The 14,863-nt window shown below is 40.5% G+C and overlaps 4 protein-coding genes across 6 annotated transcripts in view; 2 read left to right on the forward strand and 2 right to left on the reverse strand.

The window, feature by feature from the left end:
- Nucleotides 1–12: 12 nt before the first annotated feature.
- LOC115234858 (vacuolar fusion protein MON1 homolog A) lies at nt 13–2,550 on the forward strand. The gene is made up of 7 exons (XM_029806215.1): nt 13–427; nt 520–842; nt 923–1,166; nt 1,252–1,536; nt 1,630–1,820; nt 1,890–1,992; nt 2,087–2,550. The coding sequence occupies exons 1-7, from the start codon at nt 146–148 to the stop codon at nt 2,225–2,227; spliced, it is 1,569 nt and encodes a 522-aa protein (XP_029662075.1). The 5' UTR covers nt 13–145; the 3' UTR covers nt 2,228–2,550.
- LOC115234862 (pre-mRNA-splicing factor 38A) lies at nt 1,021–4,252 on the reverse strand. 2 transcript variants are annotated; one of them, XM_029806221.1, is made up of 5 exons: nt 4,116–4,252; nt 3,628–3,908; nt 3,120–3,487; nt 2,668–3,030; nt 1,021–1,152 (listed from the first exon to the last, which is right to left on the reverse strand). In XM_029806221.1, the coding sequence occupies exons 2-4, from the start codon at nt 3,789–3,791 to the stop codon at nt 2,672–2,674; spliced, it is 891 nt and encodes a 296-aa protein (XP_029662081.1). In that variant the 5' UTR covers nt 3,792–3,908; nt 4,116–4,252; the 3' UTR covers nt 1,021–1,152; nt 2,668–2,671. The 2 variants fall into 2 exon arrangements, with proteins under 2 accessions (XP_029662081.1, XP_029662080.1); XM_029806220.1 differs by lacking the exon at nt 1,021–1,152 and having other exon boundaries at nt 2,241–3,030.
- A 543-nt stretch (nt 4,253–4,795) lies between these two features.
- On the forward strand, nt 4,796–6,612 carry LOC115234946 (LHFPL tetraspan subfamily member 4 protein-like). 2 transcript variants are annotated; one of them, XM_029806372.1, is made up of 4 exons: nt 4,796–4,835; nt 5,431–5,518; nt 6,033–6,187; nt 6,328–6,612. In XM_029806372.1, the coding sequence occupies exons 1-4, from the start codon at nt 4,811–4,813 to the stop codon at nt 6,558–6,560; spliced, it is 501 nt and encodes a 166-aa protein (XP_029662232.1). In that variant the 5' UTR covers nt 4,796–4,810; the 3' UTR covers nt 6,561–6,612. The 2 variants fall into 2 exon arrangements, with proteins under 2 accessions (XP_029662232.1, XP_029662231.1); XM_029806371.1 differs by lacking the exon at nt 4,796–4,835 and adding an exon at nt 4,845–4,906.
- A 393-nt stretch (nt 6,613–7,005) lies between these two features.
- LOC115234945 (paired box pox-neuro protein) overlaps nt 7,006–14,863 on the reverse strand; it is a 23,651-nt gene continuing 15,793 nt past the window's right edge. The window contains exons 4-6 of the mRNA XM_029806370.1: nt 12,153–12,399; nt 10,794–10,962; nt 7,006–10,698 (exon numbers count right to left, since the gene is read on the reverse strand). Coding sequence (XP_029662230.1) covers nt 10,155–10,698; nt 10,794–10,962; nt 12,153–12,399 — 960 coding nt within the window. The 3' untranslated portion in view covers nt 7,006–10,154. The remainder of the gene's footprint in view (nt 10,699–10,793; nt 10,963–12,152; nt 12,400–14,863) is intronic.

Here is a 14,863-nt window from a genome sequence, read left to right on the forward strand (position 1 = left end):
TTAGCAATGAATTTTGGAACGCAGTCAATTGATTGCAGCGATGGCGGCTGATCTACGATGGCCCGCTGTCGATAAATGTCAAACATTATCAACGAAGATAGCGGAGTAGCGAGCGATTCATCGTTCGACGTTCCCGGTCGTAGAGATGGCCGCAAAGGAATCGGCCGTCGTCGTCGAGACGATCGACGACGGTATAGCTGAGCCCGGGATCGAGCCCGGTGCCTCCACGGAGACGATGCTCGTCACCACTGATAGCTTCGACGAGTACGAGCAGGAGATGAGCAGTAGCTTCGACGGTGACAGGCAGATGAAGGAGAGCACCACCAGCACCATCTCCGAAATCCAGGTGGATGATACACAGGACATTCCTATCGCGCCGAGCCCGCGAGAATCCGAGAAGACCCTCTCTCTTGACGATACCGAAATGGTTAGTTTGTAACTTCCTTGCATTCGTTATCGCATTGCATATCACGTGTATTGATAAATCGTTTCGAATGTAAATAGTACGATTTGTTTTAGGACGACGTCGCACACCGTTTGGGTCAGAGTAACATAGACGGAGATCCGTTGCATTGCAAAACGTGGCGGGCGCAGAAGAAGCATATCTTTATTCTGAGTCAGGCGGGAAAGCCGATATACTCTAGGTACAGTTCAGAAGACAAACTAGTCACGGTTATGGGAGTTATGCAGGCTCTAGTGTCGTTTGTTCAAGCGGGCAGCGATATGATTAGATCGGTACATGCGGGCGACACAAACTTTGTTTTCGTTGTGAAGGGTCCATTAATTTTAGTGGCAGTGTCCAAGACATTGGAAAGTGTACCTCAGCTCACTTTACAGTTAACGTATGTGTTATATTTAAAAAACAATAATCTTGATAAAATATATCATCTGATATTTATGCACATATATTTATTTATTGTAGATATGTATATAATCAGATAATCTCTGTGTTGACACAGTCTCAGTTGAATAGAGTGTACGATCAAAGAAGAAACTTTGATCTACGAAGATTACTAACCGGCAGTGAAAGACTGATAGATCATTTGTTGAATTTTATGGATAGAGAGCCAGCTTTCTTTTTAGGGGCCATTAAATGTTTGCCCCTACTTCCTTCCATGAGAAGTTCCATTACGCAGACCATCATTCAAACATGTGCTAAAATTAAGGTAGAAAAAGCATTAGAAGAATACTTGCTCATTTCTTAAATTAATATAAATATTACGCTGTTAAATGGAGAAACATATTTTTCAGAATTTAGTATTCGCAATACTTCTAGCTAACAATCAATTGGTAACATTAGTCAGAATGAACAAATTTTTTCTCCATCCAATGGATTTACATATAATACAAAATCTGGTAGACAGTTCAGAGTCACTCAAAACTGCGGAAAGTTGGACGCCGATATGCCTTCCGAAATTCGACTCCAATGGATACATGCATGGTCATGTTTCTTATCTATCGGAAGATTGCCAGGCGTGTTTATTATTACTCACTGTCGATAGGGATGTATTTTTTGTACTATCGGACGCCAAGCAAGTAAGAATTATCGCAAATCGAATTGAACCGAATAATGAAAAATTTAATTCTTATGAATAATATGAATTTATCGATGAACTCCTTCTGTGATAGAAAATTGTGGAGAAATTGCGGCGGACGAATTGTTTAGAAGCGATAAACGAGTCGATGAACAAACCGACGATAACGACTGCCGACATCGGATTACCCGAGATGCGACATGTTTTGTACAAGTGCAAAAGTACCGCGCAATTTTGGAGTCCTGGGCTTCAACCGCCTTACACAACGGATGAAGAAATAGAACGGTAAAATTTGCAAACTTGTTCAATAAACGACTTGTATATAATTCCTGCGATAAAATAAAATTTTTTCAGATTATTGGGGCTTTATCAGTGTTTACATCACAGATTGCATTCTCCTAGTCGACCTTTAAAACTAATATTCCAGCAGCTGGATAAGGAAACAATGCTAGCATGGGTGAGAGAAAAAATTATTTTCAATTTAATCGCAAAATTTCTTGTCCTTCGGTTATATATATATAAATATACATCTTTTCTCTCTCTCTCTCTAGGTTGCTTCTGGTTTTGAACTATATGTAACGTTTGAGCCTCTAGTAACAAAACCGGACGCTATCGAGGCAGTGAGTAAACTATTAAAGTGGATAAAGAAGGAGGAAGAGAGATTATTCATTTTGAACTCGCCTACATTTTAAACATTACCAGGTCTTTTCTTTTTTTTTTTTTGCAATATAAGAATATATAAAAGTGATATAGAAACGTTTGAACGACCAAACGCGTTATGAAACGTGAGAAATGCATTAAGTGTAAGAGTTCCAAAGCAAAACATTATCGTAATTAGTTTCTAAGAGAGCAGGCATATAATTATTACTCGTCCACTATTATGTATCAATACTGCTCACTATTTTTTTATTTAATGGAGCAATTGTAATATAACATAAGTGATATGAAAATGTATATACATATATTTGAATATGTTATACGGATTCGATTCCGGATACATATTGTGATTTTAATACCGAATTCCTGTAAATGTGTCATACCGGCGCTAACTACATTCAAACAATGATGAGAATAAGAAAAGGATCACCAATTTATTCACCTCCCATTCACTCGATCAAAAGACTGTACTTATCATTTTAATGCCTAGTTCTGTCACGTTCTCTTCTCCGATCTCGCTCTCTTTCTCTTCTATGACGGTCCCTGTCTCTATCTTTATCTTTATGCGACGATGAGTGAGATTTCGGTGATCTGCTGCGTTTACGCTCCCTCCTATCTCTGTCTCTGTCCCTTTCCCTGCTTCTTGATCTCTGCTTTTCCTTTTCGGCTTTCTTTTCGGATCGAGAATGTCTCTTGTCTCTATCCCTGTGACGATCTCTCTCCCGTTCATGATCGTCCGGTCTCTTGCGCGGTGATTCCTTAATAGGTAGAATTTCTTCTTCCTCTGATGATTCGATACCGTCATCCATATCGTCTTCTAACGCCGATACTTTTGCCTCTGTTTAATATAAATGATTACATTTATAAAAAGATATGGCTAAATCATGTTATATCCATTAGTTGGAAATGTAAGTTAGTATAGTATACCTAGCTCGTTATTCTCTTCTAAAACATATCTCTTTTGAATTCTTGGTAAAATAACATCGCAACATCTTTCTTCCCTGAGAAGATGATCGATAAATTCGTCCATGTGTACGAGTTCAAATACACCCTGCTTATTTTGTATCCTAAGCTTTCTGTTATCGTTGAATAATGGTTCGAGATACTTGTAACAGTCCAGGGAAGAGCCGGTCAACCTCATGTACAGTGCACCCAACGCGCGAACGTATTTAAACTCTTCGTTTTTTATAAACTCGACTATAATGTCTTTCTCAGGCTGTATTTGAAGCATTTTTAATATGAGACAGAGGAATGGCGTGGGTTTCACATTGCCGCCATATACTCCTCCTACAAATCTATAAAAAAAAATTGAAATTGATTAGAAAATAACGTATTTTCCATAAATGTTGATATTTATCCGTTAAACGATTAGAAATTAGAATAATATTATCGGCAAAAGTGATATTCGTAAAGGTTATGTTTTGATTTTATTAACCTCAACTCCATCGCCTTGTCTACCAGCAATTCCGCTGTCAAGGCGAAACATTCTTCCTTCCAGTATTTAGAGTCGTATATCCGAGATCTAATAATCTTTTCCACTAAATATTGCGGATTTGTTCCGCGAATAGATTTAGCGTCTTTCACGGTGCGGTTCGCCATTTTCGAATTTGTCTGCGAAGCTTTGACAAGAGGTCAACAGAGAGCGCTGGAAATGCACGTTGCGCGGCCGATACGACTTTATTGTATCCGATGCATCCGTGATAAAACGCGATAAATCTACCAAGAGAAAGGAACATACATCATACTCTCTGTGTTTAAAAAATTTATTATTAAGAAAGGTATTTTCCTATATTAATATAATTTTTCTCTCAACATTAACATTTAACATTCTTTAACATTATTCTCTCTCTCTAATTGTAAGAGATAATAAAATATATATATTTTAAAAATAAATTAAATTATGCAATAACCTCATAGGCTCACCTGGCAACCTGAGACTTAGCCGAACGGCCATCTTAAGACGCGCCGTTGTATCGCGCTCCTCGTCTTTCTCCCGGGTCGAGGCACTCCCCGCTTGTCCTTGTAGCCGGTCGCTTGTCGCATGCGCCGCGTGTGTGCATGTGTAGGCCTCGACGTGCCAGCCAGCCAGTAATGTCTCTATGATTAACGCAAACCGACTGCTATCGAATCGATATTCCGTTGCAATAACTTTGTATTAAGATTTTATCTCTCTACGCAGACTGCCTTCTGCGGTTCTCAATTGCTTGGATTAATTTTATCGACGTATAGCGAAATGTATTCAAGTTAATATATATATATATATTTTCGCACTTCACTGACCTATTCCGTTAATTATGACAATTCGCTTCTCGATATTCTTGTATGATGCGTATCTAAATTATGCGCTTACTCTGCATACTTAAATAGTAAAGTTTTTGAAATTATATTTTATCTTTTAGTCGCAAATTAAGTGAATTTACTTCATTTATATATTTTTCAGTTACACATAAAACAACACTAATACATAACAAAGCGATTAATTTGCGAAAATTGCATAATATTGCGTTGCACGATGTTGATGCGCATATAATCTGTTTAATGAGCGTAACTTATATAAGCCTAACTGTCTCTCTAGCAATAAAGTTTCGACGTATTCGTTGCAAACGAGCTAGCGTTATATGGCTCAAGTCACGACAGTGAAAGGTGTGCTCGGTCTTAGCATAAAACACGAATAAAGTAAATGTATCACCGAGAGACGAGACGTTTTAATTATAGTAAATTATAAAGATTCTCTGTATTTTTTAGAGTGTAACGTATGTCAAAGCTTTTACGTCGAGATCGCTCGTCGGGATATCGCCGCGTCGTGGAAAACGCGGATCGCGTTACAAGTTACAAAGTTGTACCAAGTCCCTTTCACTACCGGGGCCTCTCTTTTTCTGCGCGCTATCACATCCGTATCGCGCACGCATAAATGCCACGAACATTGCCTACGTCTCATAGATTGCGGATATAAATGACAGAACCGCAAAGAGGAGAACCACAAATCTCGACGAGGCGTATAATTGAAGTATCCGACTTGTCAATAAGCCGAGAAACATTGATCGCTTAGCGCTTATCATTAAACTAATTTTATGTCTCTTCACGTAACGTATAATTACCTCGGAAAAGAAAAGTATTTAATACTTGTACCGCGAAGCGAGCGACATTTCCGTCTAACAGCTTCAAATTAGATCGCCTTGTAAACGTAATTGAATATCGTCTTATGCAAGTGAAATAATATTCCAAATATCCTTTTCAGCGATCTGCATGGCGGTCGGAGTTTGCGTCTATCCTCTGGGCTGGGATTCGCCGGTGATTCGCGCCGTATGCGGCGCAACTGCGTCTAGGTACGTATTTTTGCGGCGTATATATATTTATACATGGAAAATAAAAATTTAAAAATAGGATCAAAACAAAAGATATATTTTTTGGAACAATTTCTTTCACCAAGTTTAATCTAAATATCGATAAAATAATTACAACTGTGTTATTACTTTGCGTATTATTTACGCACTACTTTACGTGTTATTTTTTATTTTGGAGTTTATTTTGTAAAGTCATCAAATTTTATTTATAATTTTCGACAAAAAGATAAGAACCTTTCTTTTGTCGGGAGAAAGACTTTCCTTCGATTTGAGAGAAAATCGACTCTAAATTCATCAAAAAATATATATAGCTAATATAAATTATCATCAATCGCACCTTGCACGAGTACGCTTTATTGTATTAAACTTCTGAATTAAATATGTGCTCGCAAATTATTGGTGCAATGCGATAAATAGCTACTGCGTTATGCATTAAGAATATAATTGCGATCACAATAAACGTGAGAAAACTGGCAATTAAGAAGCTATTCGATAGATACAATCCTGGCGCCTGTGCCGTGAGATGGGCGATACCGCTCGCTGCGATTGCGGCTTTGGACGCGGCTACTTTGTCGGCGCTTGCCTTCATCCTGGCCTCCAGACACGTAAGGCTGCAACCGGAGCCTTTTAATAACGGATCCCTGTACAAAGGTGATTAGCCAGCAATTCTTTGAACATTCTTATTAAATTTCGTTAATTATATTTCCGAGTAAATCAGCTGTTTTTGGACCTTTAATGAAAAGTACTGTATCTCACTATTAATAATATCAATTCTTTTATATCTGTTTCAGGCGAAGTGAATCCAGGCTACATCAACGAGGCCCAGAGCGTAGCTGGCTCCCGTAAGTCCCTGTCTTTAAGACCGGTCCTCCTAGTGGCACCGCCTGAACAGGACCGCTACAGCGAGCTCTCTAGGGCGAAGTCGCACTCGCATCATAGTCTGTACACTCCGGCACCATCACATCCGGTGCACACCATGTCGACAAATACTCTCAATCATTCGCAGCATAATTTCCAGCTCTGAGATAGTCAATCGTCAGAAAAAAAAACAAAAAACGAAGGTTATTAAATAAACCTGTATATAGTCTGCCAGAGACATGAAGAAAAGCGATATTGTACATAAAAAGAAATGAGTGGTGGATAATTTATGCGCCCTGACTTGAACGCACAATTGCTCGGGTTATTTGCATTTGCAACGTTAAATGTTTTACCAGGAATAGAATCTCTATTTATAACAACGAAACTATATATAAGACAGATACAATGATAGAAATTTTTTCTCAGCCACTAAACATTCATTATTGTTTTTGTGCCGTGAATATTATTACATTTACATGTGTATATGTATTCATATATCTCATCGATATGTTGTCTTTCTTAGGCTATTGAAAAACTCTCCCTACATATATATACAATTATTACGTATAATTATTATAAAGTTCTCTAATGAAGATTATAGAAGATCTATTACATGAGTTTTAAAATGTCGTTTATATCAATTTGTAAAATGACCTCTTTATAATAAGAAAAATGCTTTTTTCTATTTAAATCTTTTCTATTCTAATCTCATGCTTGTCTTTATATATTAATGCGTGTCATGTTAAATTGTGTTAATTATATTTAATCAAACAGTTATATATTTCTCTAAGAATCGTGTATTAGATTTTCTAAATGTGTTGAATTATATATAAGTTAAACGCGATATATAATTCAAAAGAAAATTATTATATATAGAAATTTTATATAAACACAATCCGTGCCGTATTATCAGAGAGCAGAGAATATATTCATGTTATATAATTATTTAAGTTCTTAATTTTATTGTGACGTGCTTTTACGATGTAGTATCGAGAATAAAACTGTGAATCAATCTTTTTTACCACAAAATTACTATATTTACCGAATATTTTACGTAGCTATACTCGTGCGCAACTTGACGATTTTTAATTGATTCGACGAAAAGACGTAAAGTTTATATGTAAAAAGACTTTCCTCTTGTGGGTGTCGCTAATGTCTAATAAAAAACAATGATTATTCATAAACAGTTGGATTGTAAAACTCGTTAAATTATTATTATTACATCGGCTTCGATGTGCGTTTTGGTATGCAACACTATTCCTGCATCACTATCGTTTTCTTATAACTCGTTGACGTATGCATAAAACATGCCGAACATAAAGACGTGCAAGGCAAACACGGCATATATGTCACTTTGACTAGTGTATTTAATGATATTATACAGGATAAGTTTATTACGAGTATTAATTAGTCGATAACTTGCATGATTTTTAGGCGACAGTCTTCGTAGGTCTGCTGTGCGGCGATATTTTAAAGTTATAACGAATCACCTGTAATATTATATCTGGAAAATCTGCTCGGCATCTCGTGTTTGATTCAGCGCCGTTGGTTCAAATCGCCGTTTAGTTTATTCCTCGTTTTTCCTTTTTTTAATTCTATAACTTTGAAGACATCATCTTTAAAGTCGTTTAGAGACCCACGAAAGGCTGTTCGACCACAATTATTATTGTACAGAACTAATATTCTAATTATATCAGATCTCTCTATATGAGCATTCTGTGTAATGTAAAACTGGCAAGTACTTTCTCATGGTGAATCTAAAAATCATCTTCGACTGATAGATATTTGAATCGATGTCTTACCTGATCTTTTTTTTTTTTTAACTCGCGAATAATTTGTCAAACACGGAATGCTCACTCGTATAACTTCGCATTGTCTAAATCTAAAATAAATATTTCAAGCCTACACGAATAACGGGTCTCTTCCCTTTTGGGATGTGTTTCACACTCATCTTAAGGTCTAATAATCTCCGTGTATGGCAAATAAAAGAAAAGGTTTGAGCGTTAGCAATAACTTCCGCTTATGTAAGATAGCTTAAGCGTACCCAGGTTTCTCCCGCGTTTCCCTTTCTATGCGGATATTATTGAGCCAATTTGCGGCGGACAAAGAAGATTCATTCGTCATAAGTAAAAGAAAGCGCGCGAGGAACGACATCTCTTTCATGGTTCTCGTGAGATCGAGATGTCAGCTCGAAATAGCTCGCGAGCGCGCGCAATTGGCAGGCGCGAGACAGCAAAGCGAGCAAATCGTTCGACATTAAAGCACTGGCGTTTTTATAGTACATTAATTAGTCCGCGATGAGGAATGAGATGCAAAGGTTTACAACGTTGTAAATGCAAAAAGAGATAGAGAAAGGAGGAACCGATGCGGCTGCTCGATGTAACGTCGCTGTTTAATTCCTCCTTTTTTTAAGCGAGTGACATATCGTCGTATTTTACAAGGTATACACACGGGACATGTCCATGTATGACACCCTCGACCGAATCGTTTATGGTTTTACTGCTACGGCTCCATCCGCATGTTTTACGGCCGTTTATTTATTAGGCATTTCATTTAATTTCTCGATCCTCCGCGCTAGCATAACGGCATCGCAGCGGCTATTTCGCACCGGGCTCTAAAGTGCGAAGAGTCACAATAGAGACGCGTAATTGCCCATTTGACGTTTCGGCGAACAATACGCGAGCGGGCAGTCGAAGATGTCTAAAATTTAGTAGATTATTCAACCTAAATAAAAAAAAATATAAAAATTTTTGTTGCCGACTTTTATTAGGCATCGTATCGTGTTTATTTTTTCGTGTCGGTGGGCGCGGAATCATGTCTCGATTAATTCCCTTCAAAAAGCATGTGCGATAATGTCGAATTTCATCGCGTGACATAGCGGTCTGGAAGTGTCCAAGTTATTGCGTTACGTTAATTACGCGCGAGGAGAGACTGGTGACGTTAATTGATATTTCACTGTCGGTGACAAATTCGACGAATTGTAAGATAAATCAGTGAAAGCAGTAAAAAAGAAAACTTTTTCCGGATTTCCAATTACTTCGCATGGTCGTAACTGGCTTCTTTTATGTCAAACACACAAGTTTAAGCAAAGTCTTAAATTCTCAATGCGATTAATAGTCTTGTATTCAATTGCCGATGAGAACAACACCGGCATTCGAAAGATTATAGCAACGCGGAAAAAATGGAAAAAATAATTTAATTATAAGTTAACTTACACACAAAGAGAGATTACGTATACTTCACTACGCGTTACAAGTTACAATCGATAATTACAGTCATCGATCCTAACATTACGTATGGCTTCGCGCGTACCATTTCTCTTCTTTTACTTCACAAAACAGCCACGTTCTCTCTCGAAGGAGAAAACTTCAACTCTATCCGCTTCTAATCTCTTCCATCAACTCCTATGCTTAATCGATACTCTAAGTTAGACACTTATAGGACATTCGCTACTCTCATTATACCCGCAAAGATTATTCATCACAGGTGCAAAGAAATAATTCTCAAGTTATATATATCAAGGTAGTATGTAAGCCTTTAATTTTCATTAAATGCGTTTCGCACGTATCGGTCAGTATTTCTCTGCACCTGGCAATACTACACATACCTACATATGCCTACAGCCGAGATGTACGCCGTATAACGTTCGCCCGAACGGAGATTCATCATCAATGATTATCACGATATAGTTTGCGTTTTGCATAAATACACAACGCGCCTTATCCCGAAAACTCGCGTGTTTGGGCGCTATAATATCCTTTTATATCTCCTTACTGACAACAACTCCGCAGGGTTGCACCACGCCGATATTGGGCAATCTCGGCCTCCTGGGTGGAGATTTGCTCTCGTCCTTCTTCAATAACTCTTCTATCGAGTAGGGATTCTTCTTCTTCTGCGGCTGCGGTGGCTGATTTTCCACCGCTGCGCTTTCGTTCGTCGTCGTCATCGTCGTTGTGCTCGGACTCATGTTCTTCGCCTCGAGAATCCTGTATGACATGGGACGATCCTGCTTCTCGACGATTGATAACGGGCTCTCCCGCGAGTTGTCCAAGTTTACAGCGTGCGAATTGGGCGTGGCGTGCCTGACGAATGCACTGCGATCGCTGCCGATTTTCTGGCTGAGTTCTAAAATGATCGGTGTGCTTCGGAAGGACTTGTAATGATCCTGCGAATCGACAAGATTTTCGTCTAGGTCGCTTTTATCCAACGAATCATCGCTACCGGCCGTCGAGCTTGAGCTCGACTTCAACTCCAGCTGACTCTGCGCGCCGGTTTGTTCCGACAGACGTTCGGCATCCAAAGGTCTGTAAAAATAAATTTATAAATGCATTTAATTAAAATATACACGTCTATCGAATCGATTATGTCATTGAATTAAGAAATTTAGGGATTGACTTACGCGAATGATTGCATTCCGTGTTGCAAGTGCAAAGTCGTCGCTTGGTAGAGGGATGAATAAAAGCTCTGATTCCAAGACGGCGTGCCGGTATTGCTGTTGTTTGTGGAGATGTGCAGCGGACCTAGGGCACCCGGATAGAACAACTGATAGTCGGTTCTCATGAGTGTATCTGAGAAAAAGAAACAGAGCAATTGCATATCATTACTATAGTTTTTGAATCGATTCGGGAAGAAAAAGTTATTCAAAAAAATTCCTCATTACAGATATCGTTACAATGAAATTTATGGGAAAATATGCGCGGATACGTATTTTTCTATCGTGTATAAGATCTTTAATTTAATATTAAGAATCATTTATCCTGCAGAAACGTCAATGTATGTCATGTCTCTCCTTTTCCATTCTGAAGTTATTTGCTGCAATAAATTCGTCACGTGTGACACATTTTTATTTGTTAATAAATGAATCTACTAATATGAGGTTCTTATAATATTTTACGACCGTCAAAAATAATAAATACTTTTTTATCCCGATATCTATTCTGTTTATAAATTTTATTCCAAACTAGTTTTTGCCTGCAATTTTTTAGTTGCATCCGATTATCTTCTCCAATTTATATCACAAACGTACAGATATATTGTCTGTGAAATAATATTTTAACCAAATACAAAATGCGAACTCTCTTCTAGATATTAGCTGTCACTCGTGATTTAGCTATGGTTTAGGAGAAAGATGAAGATGAGAGAATCCGGAGAGCTCGTTTCGCAATTAGCTGCTCAAAGCCGGTAAATTGAGCACCGCTTACAGCATCCAGCAGCAGCACAAATTACGAAGCAAATTTTCCGTTTCGACAGCGCGGGATTGCGTGCCCGTTGCCCTGCCTGCTCTGCGTGGCTTTTGCTGACGAGTCAATCACGGCAACGGGGTGTCTCGAAATTTTCCCCCTTTCCTCCCCACCCCATGTCCGTTCACGATCGCTCACCCTATTCTTCTCCTCCGGCTCGCTGGCCGTCGTCGTTTTCGGACATTTATCGTCTTTCTTCTGAAAATAACCGCAAGAGAGAAAAAAAAGGAAGAGGAATCCGTCGCCGCGGAGCAATTCCACGCTAGGGACAGGTGTTTAAGGCGTCATTAGTCTGTAATGGTGCACTCGTAGCAACAACGTAGCTTTGGCCTGCATATAATGATTCACGAAGTTTCGTATAGCCGAGGATAGACGCGGCCGCTCGTCCCTTTACCCCCCTTTCTCCCTCGATTGCAATCTATCGCTCGTCCATTTCTCTCCAGTGTATAAAATCGACATTGTGTTCCGTCATGACAAAAGATTGCCCGCGATCTTTTAGTAACGTCGTCGATCCTCACCTCTGGTTCCGGCGTTCGACGGAATTTGCGACGTGTATCCGCCGGATGTGCCGCTCTCGATGGTGGGGATATCCGTGTGGAGCCCGCCGCCTCTGAGAATACGATTGACCGAAGATACGGATGGTAAGCTCTGGGGGTCGCAAGCACCCTGGCGCGCGAGCTGCTCGCGAATCTCCCAGGCGAACATCGTCGGCTGTTCCTGCTTCATTCTTAAAATCTTCTTCACCACTGTTGGCGTGGCCACTTGCTGCAACAGTGGAGTAGAAACATAAATAATAAGAGCGAAAAATGCAAATTTCAAGATGAGAGAGAAAGAGAGAGAGAGAGAGGACGAGAGAGATAATTTCCGTTTCATTTTTTTACAATAGAAATTGTATTTTACTCGACATTTATTTCGCACGTAAATTCTCGCTGTAAATAAACTTTCTCATCAATTTCCGTGACGTCCATCTTCCGTAAGGATGTTTATCGGTGCCAGGATGTGTGTGCTGTTGTTAATCATATCCGCGACTGGTCTTCCTTTTTTTTTTTCTTATAACGCGCGTTATCTCATCGACAAATTAACGTAAAGTGCGGTCACACTGTCGTCAGAGCGGGCCGCACGCGCATATGTCGTTCACAGGTGAAGAGCACCGACGGGGTTGTCGATCAAGATAGCGAGGGGAATCCGCCCGGTGGTGGGCAAAGGTAGGTGTACCCCACTTTATTTCGGTTTAGCCCCGGTTCACCCGCGGTAACGGGTTGGCCGATTGGTACCGTCCGCCGTTGGTGCCGTTGTAGCCTGCCACGAGGCCCACCAACCGGTCGTTCCTCCAAAACTGAAGGGCTCCAGCGGTGCTCAATCTGGCCAATTTGACTTGCTAATGAACGGTAATGGCACGCGGATAATTTTATGCTAACGCGATGGAAATGTTATTCCGGCCGTACAGATTTCGAGATCGCCGATCTCTTTGAGGAGCGACAGCGGGTGCGAGCGAGAGATGCGCCGAGATTTCGCCGGGGAAAAGGTAATCATCATCTTCACGGGCCCGCGCAGGGGTCCGGGTTTCTCTTTCTCTCCGCGAAGAGATAGGTATGTACGTATCACGAGCGGAACGATATCGCCGAATCTGTCCATTACCGGGCCGATCCATTTAGCGAAGAGGAGGAGGAGATCGATACCTTGACGTTTCGCGCGTCGGTAATCCGTGCTCGCGTGGGCCCGATACGATCTCTCTCGGCAAATTGTTTGGCAGAGGAGCGGAATAAATACTCCGGGTGTGTGCAACCGGACAATGATCGATACGATCGGTATAAAGACAGACGGTGGACTGTCGACGCGTGTTCAGCAGTGTTAAGAGGAATTATAGATCTCGAATGACGATAGGATCATATGAATTCTCGCGTGATTGTTTCCCAATCTGGAGTCGTGTTCTCGTTAACAAAAAAAAAAAAAATTGTTAATCATTTACACTTAATCTCTATCGTAAATCATAAACTTCGATTAATAGCGAAAACTATTTTTATTTCGAATTTCGGAACAACCTTAATATCGCAAAGATTGCCAAGATATCGAGCTGGAATATCGAATACGAGTCACCGTCTTTCGCAAGTAAAAGCACCACTGGCAAGAACGTTTAAGGGCTAATGCCTCGGGGGTAGCGAAGAGCCCGAGAGAGAGAGAGGGAGAGAGAGAGAGAAGTGCCTAATAGTTCGAGGGGGCTAGGACAAGCATCGCGTGCTCCCGGGAGCATCTCAGATTCTAATCTGACACTTCCGTCGTCGTCGTTGCCACAATTACCCCGGGGTCGGACGATATATACGCGATGCCTCCTCTAATGCGGGGACCCTCGCGTCGCCGGGCGCATCGAATACGCGAACACGCATGTGCATACGTGTATGCGTGTGACCAACGGAGGAAATTGGCCGGACAGGATGGACATCTGGCACTAAAACGTTAGATAACCCGCATATACCGGGCCGCGCGTACAGGTTGACCGACTCCGGTAATTATCGCGCTCAAGTTGCTACATGCGCCCCGGACGCGCCGGCTCGTCGACGATAAGGATGACGACGGACGTCGGCACTTCTCGCCCCATTTTTTCCCATGCTTCGCATATCGATTGGGAACAGAACGATCAAAAGTTAATAATTTCCGTTTCGTCAATTTCTTACAACAAGAATTGTATTTTACTCGACATTTATTTCGCACGTAAATTCTTGCTGTAAATAAACTTTCTCATCAATTTCCGTGATGTGGAGAGATTTTCGAGAGCTATGGGCGTAAGAAAATTGGAATAAAGGATAAAATAGTATAAAAAAGAGTGTGAAAGCGGTGATAATCTAAAAAAAAAAAAAATTGACGTCAACCCAATACATTTTTTTATCTTTTAAATAATGTAAAAATCCTTTCTCTAAATTGCGGGTTGTGTCAACTATACGGAAACTGTCGCTCGACGTTGCGCGCGTCCGTGGAAAATGAGACGTTTCCATTTGTCGCGGCGCTCTTCAATGCCGCTAAATCATACATCGAAAAATAAATACACACGTCCGGGCGGGGCCGATCAAATACGAGCGAGATCTTAATTGCCAGATAAACGGGGGCAAAACGTCCGAGAGCGTGAATTGTATGCCGAGAAAATGGATGGATGTTCCCCGACAGATCGAAGCCCCGTGACAATAATCGTTCCACGGGAACGCGGTGTTCCCCTCCTCCTCCCCTCCCCCCTCCC

This window comes from Formica exsecta, unplaced genomic scaffold, assembly GCF_003651465.1.
Source record: "Formica exsecta isolate Colony F162 unplaced genomic scaffold, ASM365146v1 scaffold21, whole genome shotgun sequence".
In the NCBI taxonomy this organism is placed as follows: Eukaryota; Metazoa; Arthropoda; class Insecta; order Hymenoptera; family Formicidae; genus Formica; species Formica exsecta.